This window comes from Megachile rotundata, chromosome 16 (assembly GCF_050947335.1).
Source record: "Megachile rotundata isolate GNS110a chromosome 16, iyMegRotu1, whole genome shotgun sequence".
In the NCBI taxonomy this organism is placed as follows: domain Eukaryota; kingdom Metazoa; phylum Arthropoda; class Insecta; order Hymenoptera; family Megachilidae; genus Megachile; species Megachile rotundata.
The window spans coordinates 10,460,405-10,475,855 of NC_134998.1; the positions used below are offsets into that span (position 1 = coordinate 10,460,405).

The 15,451-nt window shown below is 38.3% G+C and overlaps 2 protein-coding genes across 4 annotated transcripts; one reads left to right on the plus strand and one right to left on the minus strand.

Annotated features, from left to right (window-relative positions):
* Positions 1-12: 12 nt before the first annotated feature.
* LOC100882731 (cilia- and flagella-associated protein 251) lies at positions 13-5,530 on the plus strand. Of its 3 annotated transcripts, none has more exons than XM_076541247.1 (22): positions 13-237; positions 349-496; positions 587-733; positions 829-932; positions 1,005-1,159; positions 1,286-1,401; positions 1,459-1,579; positions 1,645-1,756; positions 1,828-1,991; positions 2,071-2,343; positions 2,413-2,521; positions 2,589-2,800; positions 2,858-3,009; positions 3,111-3,313; positions 3,400-3,529; positions 3,602-3,691; positions 3,751-3,882; positions 3,963-4,054; positions 4,110-4,344; positions 4,434-4,716; positions 4,804-4,934; positions 5,176-5,530. In XM_076541247.1, exons 2-22 carry the CDS (start codon positions 383-385, stop codon positions 5,251-5,253), a joined length of 3,153 nt encoding a protein of 1,050 aa, XP_076397362.1. In that variant the 5' UTR covers positions 13-237; positions 349-382; the 3' UTR covers positions 5,254-5,530. The 3 variants fall into 3 exon arrangements, with proteins under 3 accessions (XP_076397362.1, XP_076397363.1, XP_076397364.1); XM_076541248.1 differs by having other exon boundaries at positions 374-496; XM_076541249.1 differs by lacking the exons at positions 4,804-4,934; positions 5,176-5,530 and having other exon boundaries at positions 4,438-4,663.
* MESR4 (misexpression suppressor of ras 4) lies at positions 5,125-13,320 on the minus strand. Its single transcript, XM_012283520.2, has one exon. The coding sequence runs from the start codon at positions 13,318-13,320 to the stop codon at positions 7,942-7,944; it is 5,379 nt and encodes a 1,792-aa protein (XP_012138910.2). The 3' UTR covers positions 5,125-7,941.
* Between the last annotated feature and the right edge of the window lie 2,131 nt (positions 13,321-15,451).

The window sequence follows — 15,451 nt, forward strand, 5'->3', positions numbered from 1 at the left end:
TTTAGCATTTACATTATCGCGCCCTCGCCCTTAACATGGCACCACGAAAGAAGTTGCGAACGATATGCAATAGATGGCACTATTTAAATTTTTAATCGAATCAAAACTGAGAAATTATTTATGCAATACTTGATGTATTTATGCACGTAAATCTGACAGAATTTGTAACAATTCGATCGAATGCTTATAAAATATGGATAGGGTAATGTAGGGGATATAGAACGTAGGATACCTCAAGTAATTCATACTAAAACTTGTTTAATTATCCAATTACCAAATTTCCAAAACATTCGTAAATTTTTAGTTTATTAAAAATAAGAACGCTGAATTATCATTTGCTAATTTCAGATTATAAATATTACATGATATACAGGTTACCAAAATGTCATCGAATATTTCGGTAGCATCTGCCTCAACAGAATCGTCAGATTCTCAAAAAGAAGATGATACGAATAAAGATTTAAAGGGGAAAGAAGAATCCAGTCTTTGCCCTTTTGTAAGCAATTTACAATTTTATTTAATGCATACATTAATTTTGTAATAAAAGCAGTTCTGAATCGATCTAACGATTTGATTACACTTATAGAAATTACTATGGTCCTTTGGTTTAAATTCGGAAGTGCCAGTAATAAATTTAACTACCCAAAATCGAACGATCATTGCATATGCCTGCTCCCATACTGTAATAATCTACAACTACGTTACGAAGGAAGTGGTTAACCTTCAAGGACATGTAGGTTTCTTTTTTATCTTATTTTAATGTAAAAATATTTAAGAGTAGGTAATGTGACTCTTATAGCAAAAGGATTAATAATACATGTTTCACAGCAAAATGCAGTGAAAAGAATAACAGCTTCAGTAGATGGAAAATGGCTTCTGTCAGCAGGTTTTGGAGAGGACTGCGTGCTTGTTGTCTGGGATACTGAAACTGGGTAAAGAAATTTCCTTTCTTACCACACTACAATGGTAAAACGGCGCCATAATTGATTTCAAATATTTTTTAGTGTACCAGTTTGCACTTTATTTAATCCACACGGCAAATACGCGATGACCGCAGCAAGAATCAGTCCAAACGCTAAATATATAGTGACCGTTGGAAATGAAATACAGCAAAGAGTCCATTTTTGGCTGTGGACATATGGGAAAGACGAACCTGACGGTTAATCGTTTTAATTACTTGTCATCTATGAATTTTATTTAATATTTTCTAGTATCACATATCATATTATTAAAATTAATATGTCTTTCTAAATTATTTTTGGAAGTATTAAAAATCATTTTGCAGGCGTTCTGGAGTTAACAGAAACTGTTACGGACAGAGCAAAGACCGTAGCCTTCAACGACGAAGTTTCGGAAGAATTTGCTCTGACTGCTGATTACAATATTATATTCTGCAAGTGGGTTCGTATTTTTTATACGAATCTGTGATGCATCTAAGTACAGATTTTTTTGAATTAGGAAGACAACAAACTGCGCTGTTACTACCCACAAATTTTGGGTAACATACAACGGTATGGAGTCTTCAATAGTTCTACTTACGTGCTGAAGAAACAGCAAGTACTAACTGGAACGACATACGGTATTATTATTAGAGCGGACTCGTTATATTGCCGTTCGTAGTTTTATTATTGTGGATACGTTTAGGATACGTTATGGTCTGGAGTATGGCTGTGGGCGCAGATATTACTGAAAGGAAACACCTCAAATCCGTACAGCTCCATAAATGCAGTATTACCGTCCTAGTACATCACGACGAGTACTTCACTTTTTCCTCTATAAAATAATTCTATGTTCTACTGAATCAAGCTGTATAATTTACTATTTTAGTCTGGTAGTTCTCGGTACGGCGGAGGGTCGAATTTGTTTCTACGGTCTCGACTTGAGAATACTTTACTCCTATCAAAATCCTTATATGAACTGCATCACGTCGATTAGTTTCGAACTGAGATCCTCATTACTGGGTCCTGTATCCATAGTCAGCGAATCTGAACGTAAATATTCTTATCTATAAAAAAGTTAATGTTTCTTTCCTATTCAGAATATCTATCAACGGTATATTTTATCTTACAGTCGAATTTAGCGATGAAGAACATATAGAATACGAAGGAGAACTTGAGATTCTCTCCGAAAGTAAATTACAAGAGCCCATCTGCGACGAGAAAATGAAATATTTAAGAAAACTACAATCGATAGAAGCGGATGAAGTTTCCTCTTCGATGAGTATCAACATGGAAACCACGTTCAAGGATCATAATAAAGGCAGAAAGAAGTTTAGGAGACCTACCGGACCTACAGATGCTACTCTTGAGGGTGCTCCATTTTACACCAGCCATTTTATTGTCAGTCAGTAATATTTGATTGCATCAAGATTAATTTATATTTTATTTTATTTTAAACCGATAATATTCATAGGTTCATTAAATGGAACAGTTGCACTAATTGATATCCCCGAATTAAAGTGCAATTTTATTTTCCGACACGTGAGCGGACCAATTACCAGTTTAGATACGCATCCGCGAAGGTATTCAGAATTTTCTTATAATTTACATAATTCTTTTAACGCGTCTTAATGATTCATTTTGTTGAAGTGACTTCATAGTCACCGGAAATATTCATGGTGCAATAACACTATACGATTACAAGAAGTGCAAGCTTATCGTATCCCGAAAGTCTCCTCCTCTTCCAGACTTCAATTTGTTGTTTGACATACAAGTGAAATGGGGCAATATAATTTACTTCACGTGTCCACAGATCAACGAGAAAGCAACTGCGGTTACAGTACTGAAATATTCGCCAGTAGGCAAGTATCTTCTATTTTGTGGTTACGATTAGGTGCTAACAAAAGTATTTTATTTAGGTGACCTACTCGCTTGTGGCCTTGAAAATGGAACCTTGTGGATGTTGCATCCCGTCACTCTGGATCCACTTGACCGAAATCCTTACAAGCATTCCTCGGAATCTATACAAAAATTGGTTTTCACAGAATGCGGAGAATACATGGCTTATTCGGTAAAACTTCCATTTATAAATTCGTGGAATAATGTTAGGACTACGAAGAAGCAGAGGACTATGTCAGGCTACGGAATCTGTTCTTTCTTTACGTTGTTTAGGATAACACATTGGTGGTAGCAGTTTTCAAAAAGAATCACGCAACGTATTTTAACTACATATATGATTTCCTTGGAAAATATCATGTCCATCATGCAGACGTAAGAGACTTACTTTTTGGACCAGCTACTTCCAGCAGCGGTGTACCGCGATTGTTTTCATTAGGGGAAGATCAGAATTTAATCGAGTACAATCTTAAAGAAAGGTGTGATTGATAATTACAAGAAAATTAATTTACAAGATTTATGAAAATATTATTCAGACTTATAAACAGTGTTAATATTTTTGTAGTGGTCCATATCCTGACCCTGGTTTACTGATAGCTGAAATCCATAAAATCGAGTATACTGCAACACCCCTTTGCCTTAACTGGTACCCTGAGTTGGGTGTTGAAAGATTTTTAATGATTTCCAATTCGGAGGTAATCGCTAATTATTTATTCCAAAAAATGTTTGCAATATTCAAGTACAAGTTGCTAGCTCGAATTAATTAGTTCAAGTACAAGCTGCTGAACGACGTCACCAAAATGAACCGAGGAACATTCTTGGGACCTCTTTTTAATACTCCAGTTCGGTACTTGAAGGTAACCTTGCTTCTAAAACGACTACGAATGAAAAGAGAAGACAAAAATAATATTTGTAGGTATTACCTACCAAAGAGCTTAAAGGTGGAGGTTATATGGTGTTTGCGACCGAAAGAGAAATCGGTCTCCAAATATATCCTTTCGACGGTAATCCTTATAAGATTTTGGGAATGATAGGCCATCCACGAAAGGTAACGAATCTGCTTCAATTTAGAATCACATAAATGATTGAAGTTTATGATGGACACAACTTCTTACTTCTAATTTTTAGATTACTAATCTTTGTACTAACAACGATGGTAGCATATTGTTCACTTCTGGCGACAATGATCCGTGTGTGTTAATGTGGAAAATAAAATGCAGGTAAAAGTCATAACTTCCCATGAATTAAATCAACTTCAGTTAATATTCTTTTCAGGGCCGTTGACGTGATAGCACACTTGGGTGGTGAAGGACTCGATCCATATTATTGTCTGATTCAGGGTGGTAAAAAGGGTTGGCTTTTTAACGAAATGAGAGACCTTTTCTACTACGCCCAAATATTGCAACAGGGAGAAAACACTACAGCCACTAGAATTGTATCTGAGAAAGTATCCATCAAACAGATACCGAATCTGATGCGTGCCGTTGGTTATTATCCTAGCAATGAAGAAGTAATCTTCTTTGATTTCATACCGTCTTGTTTTTCAAATTATCAAAAATTATAATTTTAAAGGAGAAATGAAAATTGTTAACGTTTCAGATAGAGCTCCTCTTGGCAGAGATTTCCTACAAGAATTACGCGAACACCGGTCAAATGGTTGAAGAGATCACGTTTGAGGACTTCGTGAAGTTTTATATAAACCACCGACCAGCTGCAGGAATTTCTATGCGCCAGTTACAGGAAGCTTTTCAAACTTTTGCGAATCCACATGAAAATGTGTTTTTCCACGATGAGAACGCGGCCTTGTCTCGAGGACAGTTTATGAAAATACTGTTTGGCGAAGGCCCTGACGGAATTGTGAAAGATGATAACGATCTTTTTGGTCAGTGTATTCCCCCTCAATTTTTATTAAAGCTACACCACAGAAATTTGCTAAATTTTAAAAAATTAAAATGAACTACTTTTGTAGGAGAGCCATTGACACCTTATGAGGCATTTATATTTTTGAAATTTTTGATGACTTCCGATGATCATATGGAAGACATGTATCTTCGAAATGATGCGCGAGCACCGTCGGTGGAGTTCTCATTCTTACCACAGGTCTTTCTATAATTAAAATTATCCAATTAAATTTTATCGACTTCAGTGAAAGATATAATTCTCTTTAATAATATGGGGGAATGAATAGTCAGTATTTTCCAAGAAAATATTGATAAAAATTAACACGAATTAGTGCACCGTATGCACCAAGGGAAAAGTATCAGTGGGTCATAAATAATGAAAAAGAAGATTGATCGTTTTAGGCTCGCCGAAAGTAATGTATTATTGTTTTATAATACAGAAGATATCTTACAAAGATTTCATCGCGGACATCATGGGTATCGAGTCGCCGGAGGAAACGAGGGCTGACGATGATTAAGTAATCTGTGTCATTACTTGCATTGCTGGCACGTTAATGTCGATTATTAATTATTATTATTATTATTATCGTTATTATCATTATCATTAATTATTATTATCGTTACAATGTACTTGCGAGTTCTATTAAACATGTACGAACACTATAACGTATTTATCTGTTTCGTTTGTTGCTTGAAGCTTAAATAAAAAAAATGGAGAAAAAGGAAAAAGAAAACTCAACGACTGACAGACCCAATTTCGAAGTTTAACAATCGCATTTCGATCGGTAAAATGAATTATTCCTAGATCAGATCCTTCCTTCTCGTTTTTAAACGAATTTCATTGTTTCAGCCAATTGTGGTACGAGCTCAGCAGCAGTCGACTATCGTTCGAAGATCAAACAAAAACAAGCAACAAAATTGATGACAGAACATTGTACAAACGTTGTTCGCTTTTAATCGAAATTTATATAAATATGTTCGCTAAATATCACATCGAAATCGTACGTATCAAAATTTCAACTACGGTTGGCGATAGAGCAGTCGCAAACGAACTACATAGACTAAGCAAACTAGACTAGAAAAAAGGAAACGATAAAAGATCTGCTGGTTAACTCGTCGATTACACTAAAACAAGCGGTAAAAAGAGACAAGAAAGAAGAGGAACGAAGGAAGAATAACTTTAACAATTCTAAAAGAAATTTCAAAGGTTCAAGCGTTAAAAAGAATTGGCTAGGAAAGAGGAACAAAGTCGCGAAGAAAGCTTTGGGAAATGTATCGAGACAATTAACACGTTGACTGCCATTGTTAAGATTAAAATTATCCAAGGATTATTTACAAATCTTTTTTGTATTTTCATGCCATTTTTTTGATTAATTTATTGCACATCGGTGAGAACAATTTGTGACACGTAAATTGAGCGAAGCTTAACAAGTTTTACCACAGTGAATTTGCAAATTATTGAAGTTTAAAAATGTACAATATTTTAGTTTTCAAATTTATAAATTTGTTAAGATTTTTAACAATGAAATTATTTAATAATTAGGAAGCATATAGCAACAATGTCTGCTACTTGGGAAAACTATATTTTTAAAGTGTGTACACGAGCAAGAATTTGATAAGTTAGATTGAAAGAAGTAAAATATTTTAAACGAGAGAATCTTATATGGCAGTCAATGTGTTAAAAGCGAAGATCATCGAAGGGTAACGATCATCAAACGGGGGCACAGACACCGCCAGCAGTGCCGACAGTCGTATCAGCCGCGATATCGCGATTTCGAATTGATAAAAACACAGCCCTCCCCTCTGGTGCTAGGCTTGAACAATATCTCGCTCTACGACGTAGCCTAGATTTGACTTCTAGAACGCTATGCTTGGCCTAACGGCTACCACTAATCAATTTATACACCGCGCACTTATCTTTTTTCGTCGTTTTTAAAAGAAGTACAAACAAATGTACACAAAAAACCTTACTTCACTGTTATAAACTCTAAGGCGTATTTACAAGTTATATACAAACATTCTCCGTTCTCGTATCGGCTTAAGAAAAATATTAACATGGAACAGCGTATGATTGATTCGTTTTGTTTACCAAGAAGAAAGAAAGAAAACGCTGGGAATTATCGTGATCGTTTAATTCTCTCTCCCTCTTTTCTCTTTCGGATAACGTGCGTATCTAAACAAAATTAGAATATCAAATTTTTCTGTGAATAAAATGCACTGCTGTAATATTTCTGCTAATATTGAAGTGAAGATTATAATCGCTTGAACAATTTATGTTAAGAGGTCATTCTACTTTGGATTCTTCTCAGCATGTGATAAATTTTTTTCAGTTTTATTAAACTACTTATAAGTTTAAAAAATTGCATAATTAACATAAATGATTTCTTAGCTCAGATCTGAAAAATTCAAGAAGTTTCTTAATCACAGCTTTAATTTTATCCTTACAACAAATCCACTGGAAGAATTTTATCTTTTAAATTTTCACTTGCTCTATTTTACTTTAAATAAATTATTGACTACTTGCAACAGTAATTATACTAGTTAAGAACCTTTAGAATTTTTTGTTCTTGTATCTAGGCTGAGAAATCACTTGCACTTTTCAGATGTTTTCATGCTACAAAATATAAAACATAAGTAGTTCAATATAGGCTAAAAAGTTTTCATTGCATGCTGCATTTCCCTAAAACCAGCTGAATTTTTGCTGCCAAAATATAATGATCTCTCAAACAAATATCTGAAACATAAAAGTAATTTAACTTCGAGAAATGGATAATTCTGTTTATTTTTCTCCAGTACTGTGGAGAACGCATAAAAGAAGTTAAAATGGAGCAATGGTTCACGTAAAGATAATTACGATAGTCAAGTATTAATAGAATCTACGATTCCAAAATTTCACTAAAAATATTTAAGTAGATTTTATTCCCATGACTATAAACAATAAAACTGTATTAGGTACCATATTAAATTACCAACTTTGAAAAGGAGAAGTAACAACTTGACACAAATGTGCTATGTAACGATATTCTAAACACAGACAAAATCAGCAAATTCATAGTGCACCTAATACTATTGAACCTTCACCGCTTTTCAAATAAAGCTTCCCAAATTTTCCCAGATTTGGTAAGAAATAAAGAGGGAGAGACAATTGCACGTCCATCAAGTACACCTAAACAGCAAATTCAACAAGCGGACACCATCCGCTGCTATCAGTCAAAATAGTCCTCGCTGTTCTGCACGATACCGTGCTTTTTCCGACAGTCCGGACAATACCACTTGCCCTTGGGTGGTACCATGATGCCAACACACTCGAAATGAAACCACTCGATGCGACAGTCTTCAGCATCGCAGGCAATCATCTCCGACACCTCGTCGTACGGACACTGACAGTAACAGTACAAATTAACCGGCCGTTCCGGCACCGACGGGTTCTTCACCAGATGCGTCTGCATCTGTTGGCTGGCTTCCACTTCGGAGTCGCTGGAATCGCTGCTGCTTTCAGCCGGCTCCTCCGACTCGGTGGCGGACGCCGTGGCGAGGCTCAGACTCTCCGGCTGGGTCTCCTGTATCGCCGGCCTGTACGCCACGGACTTGCCCCCGAAGGTCAGCCTGGAGGGCAATGGCTTCAGACTAGGTGCCGTCACGAAAGAAGGCGTCTCCGCCTTCCTCCACTTCGTCACCGGCTGCTTCTCCACCTCGTCGTCGCTGGAGTCGCCGTAGAACCTTTTGGGCACTCGTTTCCTCTTCGACGAACGCTTGTTCTCCGCCTCGGAGCCGCTGCCGCCGATGTTCTGACCCGTCATGACTGCCTGGGACTCGACGGACGCGTTCGCCAGGTGCACGTCGTTCGATACACCCAGGGTTTGCTGCATCAGCGTCGGCGACGAGGCCGAGTAACTAGGGTTCTTTTGGTAAAACGCTTTAGGAATGTTTAGTTTGATGGACTCGACGGCTGGCGCCGCGTCCCGTTGCTTTGCCCTCTCGCCCTTTTTCCGCTTCTTCGTCTTCACCTTCTTCTTCTGCTGCGTCTGCTCCTCCGTCGTGGACATCTGGTCCGGTGACGGTATCGCGGTGTCCGCGTCCGTTAGGCCGTTGTTCAACGGCATCGCCGACTCTGCGGACGCCGGGGCCACCGCCGCCAGCAGCAACAGCTGATTCCGCTTCTCCGCGAGCAACTTGTTGGCCAACTGTTGAGGATGCTCGTCGTAGAAATCTTCATCCGTCTCTGTTTCCTCGGTCTCCAGATCGGACTCCCTCAGTAGAAGTGGCGGACAAACTGGCTCTGCCGGAACCGCCGCTGTTCCGTTCTCCATATCCGCGGAAACGTCCTTATTCTCTAAACGACCTGCTTCTGACTCTTGCGCGTTGTCCTTCTCTTTCTTTCGCTCTTTGCGGCCGGCTTGTTTCTTTGGAGAGTTCTCTGATGTGGAGCTGTCCGAGTCGGAACTACTGCTAGAACTGGAGGAACTGCCCGACGAAGAGCTGCTGCAGCTGCAGTTCGTCCCGCAGGAACAACTGCTTGAGTCGCTGTCGCTGGACGAATCGCTCGACGAGGTGCTTCCGTTCTGCTTCTTCTTCTTCGGACTCTTAGCCTTCTTCTTGTTCGGGTCCTCCTCGACAACGCTTTGAGTCCCGTTGTTCTCGGTCGGACTCCTCTGAGGTTTGTTTAAATAATCTTGGTCCCCGCTCATATTTACTTCCTCTTTGTCGTTCGTTTTTGTTTCTGATTCTTTATCCTTCTCCTTTTCAGACCACACCACGCAGTAATCGTGGTCAGCCAACACTATGCTTCTGAGGAACGCCACGTCGGTTTCTGGCTCTGTTTCTTTGATGAAGTTGGTCGTAGAATCCTTCATTTCCAAACTGGCTGTGTACGATTTGAAATTGTCCCATATACCGTCCATGATTTGTGCACCCTGTTCCTTCTCTTCTTCGTTCTGCTCGACCTCCACTATGCTGTCCGCTAACGGTTCGGAAGAGACTGCATTTGGTTGATCCGAGGCAGGTGCTGTATCCTCCTCGCTCGGTTTGGACTTCTCGTTCGCTTCTGGTTCTTTGACCTCCGCCTTTTCTTCCTCGGAATCTGTGTCGCTTTCTGAAGAAAGATTCAGAGGAGGTAAATCGTAAACATCGACGACCTTTTTTACAGGTTCCTTGGCCTCCTTTGCGGATTCAGAAGCCGCCGAGTTGCTGTCCACTATTACCGCTTTTTCCTTATCCGATTTTTCTTCGTCAAGCATCGGTGGTTGGCTCATGGTATCTGCTAGGTTTGCCATAGTCGGTGGCGGTTCTTTGTGAGCGTTCTCGTGCTTGGTCAACAGTTTCCGAGATATGAAGCGTTCGGTACATTCGCTGCAATTGTACGGATGATCTCCGGAATGTAGTCTCTTGTGCACCTTCAGGGCTACGGCTCGAGAGAAGCTGGACCCACATTCCTCGCAAACGAAAGCTGTGGGCGGTATGCAGAAATGATAAATGTGCGGCCACTTTTTCTGCAGGCATTTCTTGCAGAGTACGCTTTCGGTCCCGTGTTTCCAGAACAAGTGTTTCGTGATGTCCGGTTTATTTCTGTAGGCGATGCCACACCTGTAGCACAAATGATGGAGCTTGTGCTTCCACACGTGGTTCGAAAGGCGCTGCTGATTTCCAGTGGACTCCAAACAGACGTCGCACGCGTGGTGCCGTTTGCGAAGGTGCACCATCAGCCTAAACGCGGATGGTAAGTTCGCCATGGGACACAAACAGCATCTGTACCTCACGTTGATGTTCGGAGAGTACGTCCCGGGACACAGGTGACAAAGTAATTCGCTATAACTATAGAAAGTCGATTTACACATTATACAAATTAAGATTGTCTTTTGATGCATCTTGCGGTTGTGCAAGTAAAGTTCTTTGTGTATGGCAGAATGAAACCTACAATGAAAGCACTCGTACGTCCTGACGCTTGGAACGTTGTACGTACCGTTTGTGCTGCTGTAAGAATCTAAATTAAAGAAATGAGAATCTAACTCGTCCAGGGACTTTTTCACTCTGGCGATAAACTGCTCCGCTTGGATAATGATAGCAGGATGCTGAGGTTGAAATTTGTGTTCCGCGAGCATGTGTAATCCTAATTGTTTACCGTTAACTGCTATATGGCGTGCGTGATTACAGTAGACACAGAGGGGACTGGCTGCTTCTATGCAGCGTTTCAATAAATCTTCTATCTCTATGCTATCTAAAATACCATCCACGTTAAGGTCGATACAAGGAACATCTTCCCCAGCCAACATGATGCCATCATTCGGTTGTACTTGAGTATCATCCATATTCTCTGCCTCGTTCTGGCTAACTTCCTTGTCTCCTTCGTCAATGTCTTGGTCGCCATTCTCGTTTACATCTATCGACTTTTCTTCGGCAATCTCTATTTGGTTTTCATCGCTTCCAATGTTCATGTCAAACTCGATTTTATCTTCCGCTATCGTTTTAGTTTCGTTAGCTTCTTCGACTTCTTCTGTCCCTTCGGAATTACTGTCTACCACTGCTAACTTCATACTGTCTGAATCACTATCTCCGTTATGCGTTTGATAGCTGTTATTATTGTCCCTATCATTTTCAGAAACGTTGGATTGCTTTTCTTCTGTCGTCGAACTATCTGCGTTATTGTTCTCCTCGGATTTATTGTTAATTTCATCATTCTCTACGTCTCCGCTTTTAGTCGCAACTGAAAACTGAGAGTTCTTGTTAGTACATATTTTTATAACTAAACTTCTGTCGGAAGTTTCAGTGGCATTAAACGTCACCGTAGGTTGACATTCGCTAGGTACATCAAGATTTTCTTTATTCTCGTTCTCGCAGGTATTTTCTTTCTGTAAATCTGATACTTGTGATTCGTGTTGCGGGCTAAACAACGACCTGACAGGACTGTGAACAGGACTTTTCGATACCTGAGAAAGAGAATCGCCGTTAGTTTCTGCTATCTCTAATGATTCATTTTTATGTACACTTTCTTCTGTTTCTTGATGCGTCGAATTAGATTCATTTGTTGTATTAGCTTCTTCTATGGGACTCAGAGATTCTATGCTTTCTTTTCCTGTTTCATCAAAGTCTGTTACTGTTTTGTCAGACACGTCCAACATATCAACAGAATCTACATCCTCTCTTTTAGATGTATCACCAGAATCTTCTATGCTGTTTGTACACCGTGATACCTCCATAATGGTCTCAGTTACGCTATCATATGGCATATTATGGCTAATCATATCAGTTGATGGCATCAATTCAGAAGATCTTAGACAACTCGCGTTTTCATTTGCTTCTTCTTTCGCATCATTAGAATCTTCAGTGTATTTTGAAACTTCCATTATTGTTTCTAATACAGTATCTCTAACCACGTTATGCGTAACTTCGTTTTGAGAGTTTTCATCTCTATTTAAGGTTTCATCCGATAGTTGATTTTCATTTGGTTGAGATATAGGAATTTTATTATTTGTCTTTTTTGTATGTGTGTTCACTTTTTGTTGATTAGATACACCGTCTTCTATATGTTTAGACCTGTTATTTTTTACTAGTTTCCTTGAAACAGTTTTATTTCCACTACTAACAGCTTTGTCAAGCAAGTGTGTTGGTATTACACTTGCTTGTGCACTAACTGGTAATGCTGAATTTACTTCTTTGCTGGTATCAACAGCTAAACTGCATGTACTTGCATGTGATCCTGTTTGCCTGCACAGAGTGCATATGGATGCAGTAACATCCTGCTTGGATGTTGATGAGCAAAAATGATTATAAAAATTATCCGTTTCTGAAAACACTTTTTCACAAGTGCAACAAACTAAGTAACATGATCCTTTAAAAGCACCATAGAAATCTTCAACAGATGTGAATGCCATTTCTGGAACACTATGCTTTTTTATTAAATGATACGATAACCTCTCTGCTTGACCAAACATTCCCAGACAAAATAAACATATATGCCGTTTGTGAATATCCCTCATATGTAAAAATAAATTCCAATTTTCAAAATACGTGCCACAGGCTGCACACAAATAAACTTTTCTCGTAATTTTAAAATTAGGAGAATGTGGCATTGCTGATGATTCTGATGTACTGGGCATTGGTGTCATGGCAGAATTACAAGTGCACGAACTTTGCTTTAATGAAGAACACAAACTAGATGATGAATTACACTTTAAACACTTATTCTTTGATGAAGGTTGCAGACCCAAATATTGCGCATATTCGGTTATTTTGCCTCTCTTGATTTCTGCCTTTTTCTCCTTACTACTTTTTGGTGATGCATTAGATATTTGTTGTTCTTGTGCTATACTTTTTGACGCATTCGTTTGTATTTCTTGAGCTTGTGCCAAAATGCGTTTCTTAAAACCTTTAAACACAATCTTTGATCCTGTACTGTTATTTTTGCTTGGAGATTCTTTGGTTGCAATAGAATTGTACCGCAATAATTGTTTCTCCTCTTCTATTACATCAGTGTACACATTATCAATTGAAGGTTTCAACGAATTTCCAATAGAATTATCTTTAAGTTGCTGTTTTCCCAAAATGCTCCACACATCCATAACTTTACTTTCACCATCTTCATCTTCCATAGTAGCACTGCTTGGCTACAGCGGTAGTACCTGCAACATATACAGATATGTATTAACACAGACAATTTAGCACAGTGGAAAAATTTATGTTAATTAATAATCAAATAATTTGTTAAGTTAACAATTGTGATAAAAATATCAGAATAATAAAATGTAACTTCATAATCGTGAAATAGGTGTCCTGCAAATTAATATATTTTAATCAATAATATGTATCACTGCAATAATTTTAAATAAAAATTATAATAATAGTACATTATGGTATCAAGTATGAAAGCTGTCATACATGTTAGTTAAAAAAAATGTGCTGTTTCATTAAAACTGATTGTCATCATTATAGAATTACTATTATAATTAATGTGTACACAGAGCCACCTGTTACATTAAACTTAATCAAGAAATCTTCTCATTTTTGGAATATTATTATACCAATTATAGTGCATAAAAGTTTAAAATGGTATTTCACATGAAATTCAAACTTTTGCATTACAAGCTCGAAGAAATAAACATAATACTTTGCTTTGAAAAGCAAATTAGAAGTCACACCACAAACATCACACACTGCATTGATATTAACTCGCAGAAGACTAAACTTTATATTTAAACTACACTTGATAAAGTAACAAGCATTTAATATAATACCTCTGATAAGGGTATTACAAAATTGAGCACATGGTACGACATGCAAGAAGCCCTTCGCTGTGATCATCACTCCACAGTGACTCAGCCTTAAAGTTCCCACAAAATCAGTTTACTAGGACGAAACTAATGTCAAAATAAGACCAATGAACGTGTACACGTAACCAGGACGTCGTGGTACCAAGTTTCAGCAATAGAATGTTGCTGTAAGCTTTTGTTGCACACAAGGATGATCCCAGTGCAACGAGGGTTGCGTACCTTTCGGTAAACTCCGGCTTGAACGAACCACTTGAAATTATGAAAGAGCGTACACAGCTTGTAAAATATAATCGACACAATTAGACGCTCTCGAAACGATACGAAGTGGAGCACCTTAAGTGGATCGTCGCGATCCGCGCCGAAAAGGTTAGTAAAATGGCGTCATATCAATGAGCACGGCTGCGTCCGTGCTTCCAACACGTCCCCAGTGATGCCACCTTTCGTCATGTTCTACTGTGTGCGGTTTGTCGTAGAAGAGGTTAGGCCAAAATCATCAAGAGAAAGAATGTTTTCAGTATTTCGATTCTTTGATAATCGGTAAACGACTTCGAATCTTTCTTGGAGATTGTGATCCGACTTCGACGCGAGTGCGCTGTTGCTTGGCCCACGGCTGTCGTGCAAAAACTTGAAACACGAAACGACGGCATCTCTCGTGGACGTACTCATATACGCCCAACGTTTTATTCGTTCCACGAGAGATAATACTCGGTTCGCGCAATGCGACCAACTTCAGTAAATTCCCCACCATTTAGGGCTGTCCCACTACTGTGCACTTATCGCTCCATCGGTCATATACCTAGTGGACAAATATAACAATGATGGGAAGAAGTAAAATGCTAGTAGCTTACGGTTACTATTATCAAATTTAGTAATTAGAAAGACTGAGATTTCGTAAAGATGAAATTTTGAAATGTGGATATTTTAGGATTCTGTTATTTGACTGAATAATATATAAAATGAATGACCACTCGTTATATGGACTTAGCGTTCCGAAAACCCTAAGGGCGCATGCGGGTTGCTCCTGGTTACAAAATATGCTCGACCAATCAAAGCTAACATGCGCAAAAAGAACCAAAAATCGTCGAATCATGAGTACGATCTCTTGTTGAATGAATAAGAGTACCATGTTATCCCCACTCCGAGTCTTAACCTGACCTAACCGCTGCAAATGTCAAATATTGGTTAAAACTTTTATTTTATTTTTTATGCACAGGTAGTTGAAAAAAATAAATTGTATAATCTTCAAGCTATCGGTATTTTAAATTAATATCAAATGAATTTCTCCTAAAAATCTGCTAATGAAATGTGTTTCCGCATGATAAAATTTTCTACAGTTTAGCACTTAATCAAAGAAATGTATATTCCGTAGAAAAATCATGGGTAATCTGTATCGCTGATAGTATAAAATTTAAATTTTATTAAAATTTGACTTAGAAAATTCATTGAAATTCAT

Bases quoted from the DNA above. Each gene is read 5' to 3' on its own strand.
- LOC100882731 (XM_076541247.1), top strand. From the start codon at position 383: ATGTCATCGAATATTTCGGTAGCATCTGCCTCAACAGAATCGTCAGAT. The intron at 1,402-1,458 runs GTTCGTATTTTT...TTTTTGAATTAG, and splicing joins ATATTATATTCTGCAAGTGG to GAAGACAACAAACTGCGCTG. The intron at 3,010-3,110 runs GTAAAACTTCCA...TACGTTGTTTAG, and splicing joins GAGAATACATGGCTTATTCG to GATAACACATTGGTGGTAGC.
- MESR4 (XM_012283520.2), bottom strand. From the start codon at position 13,320: ATGGAAGATGAAGATGGTGAAAGTAAAGTTATGGATGTGTGGAGCATT.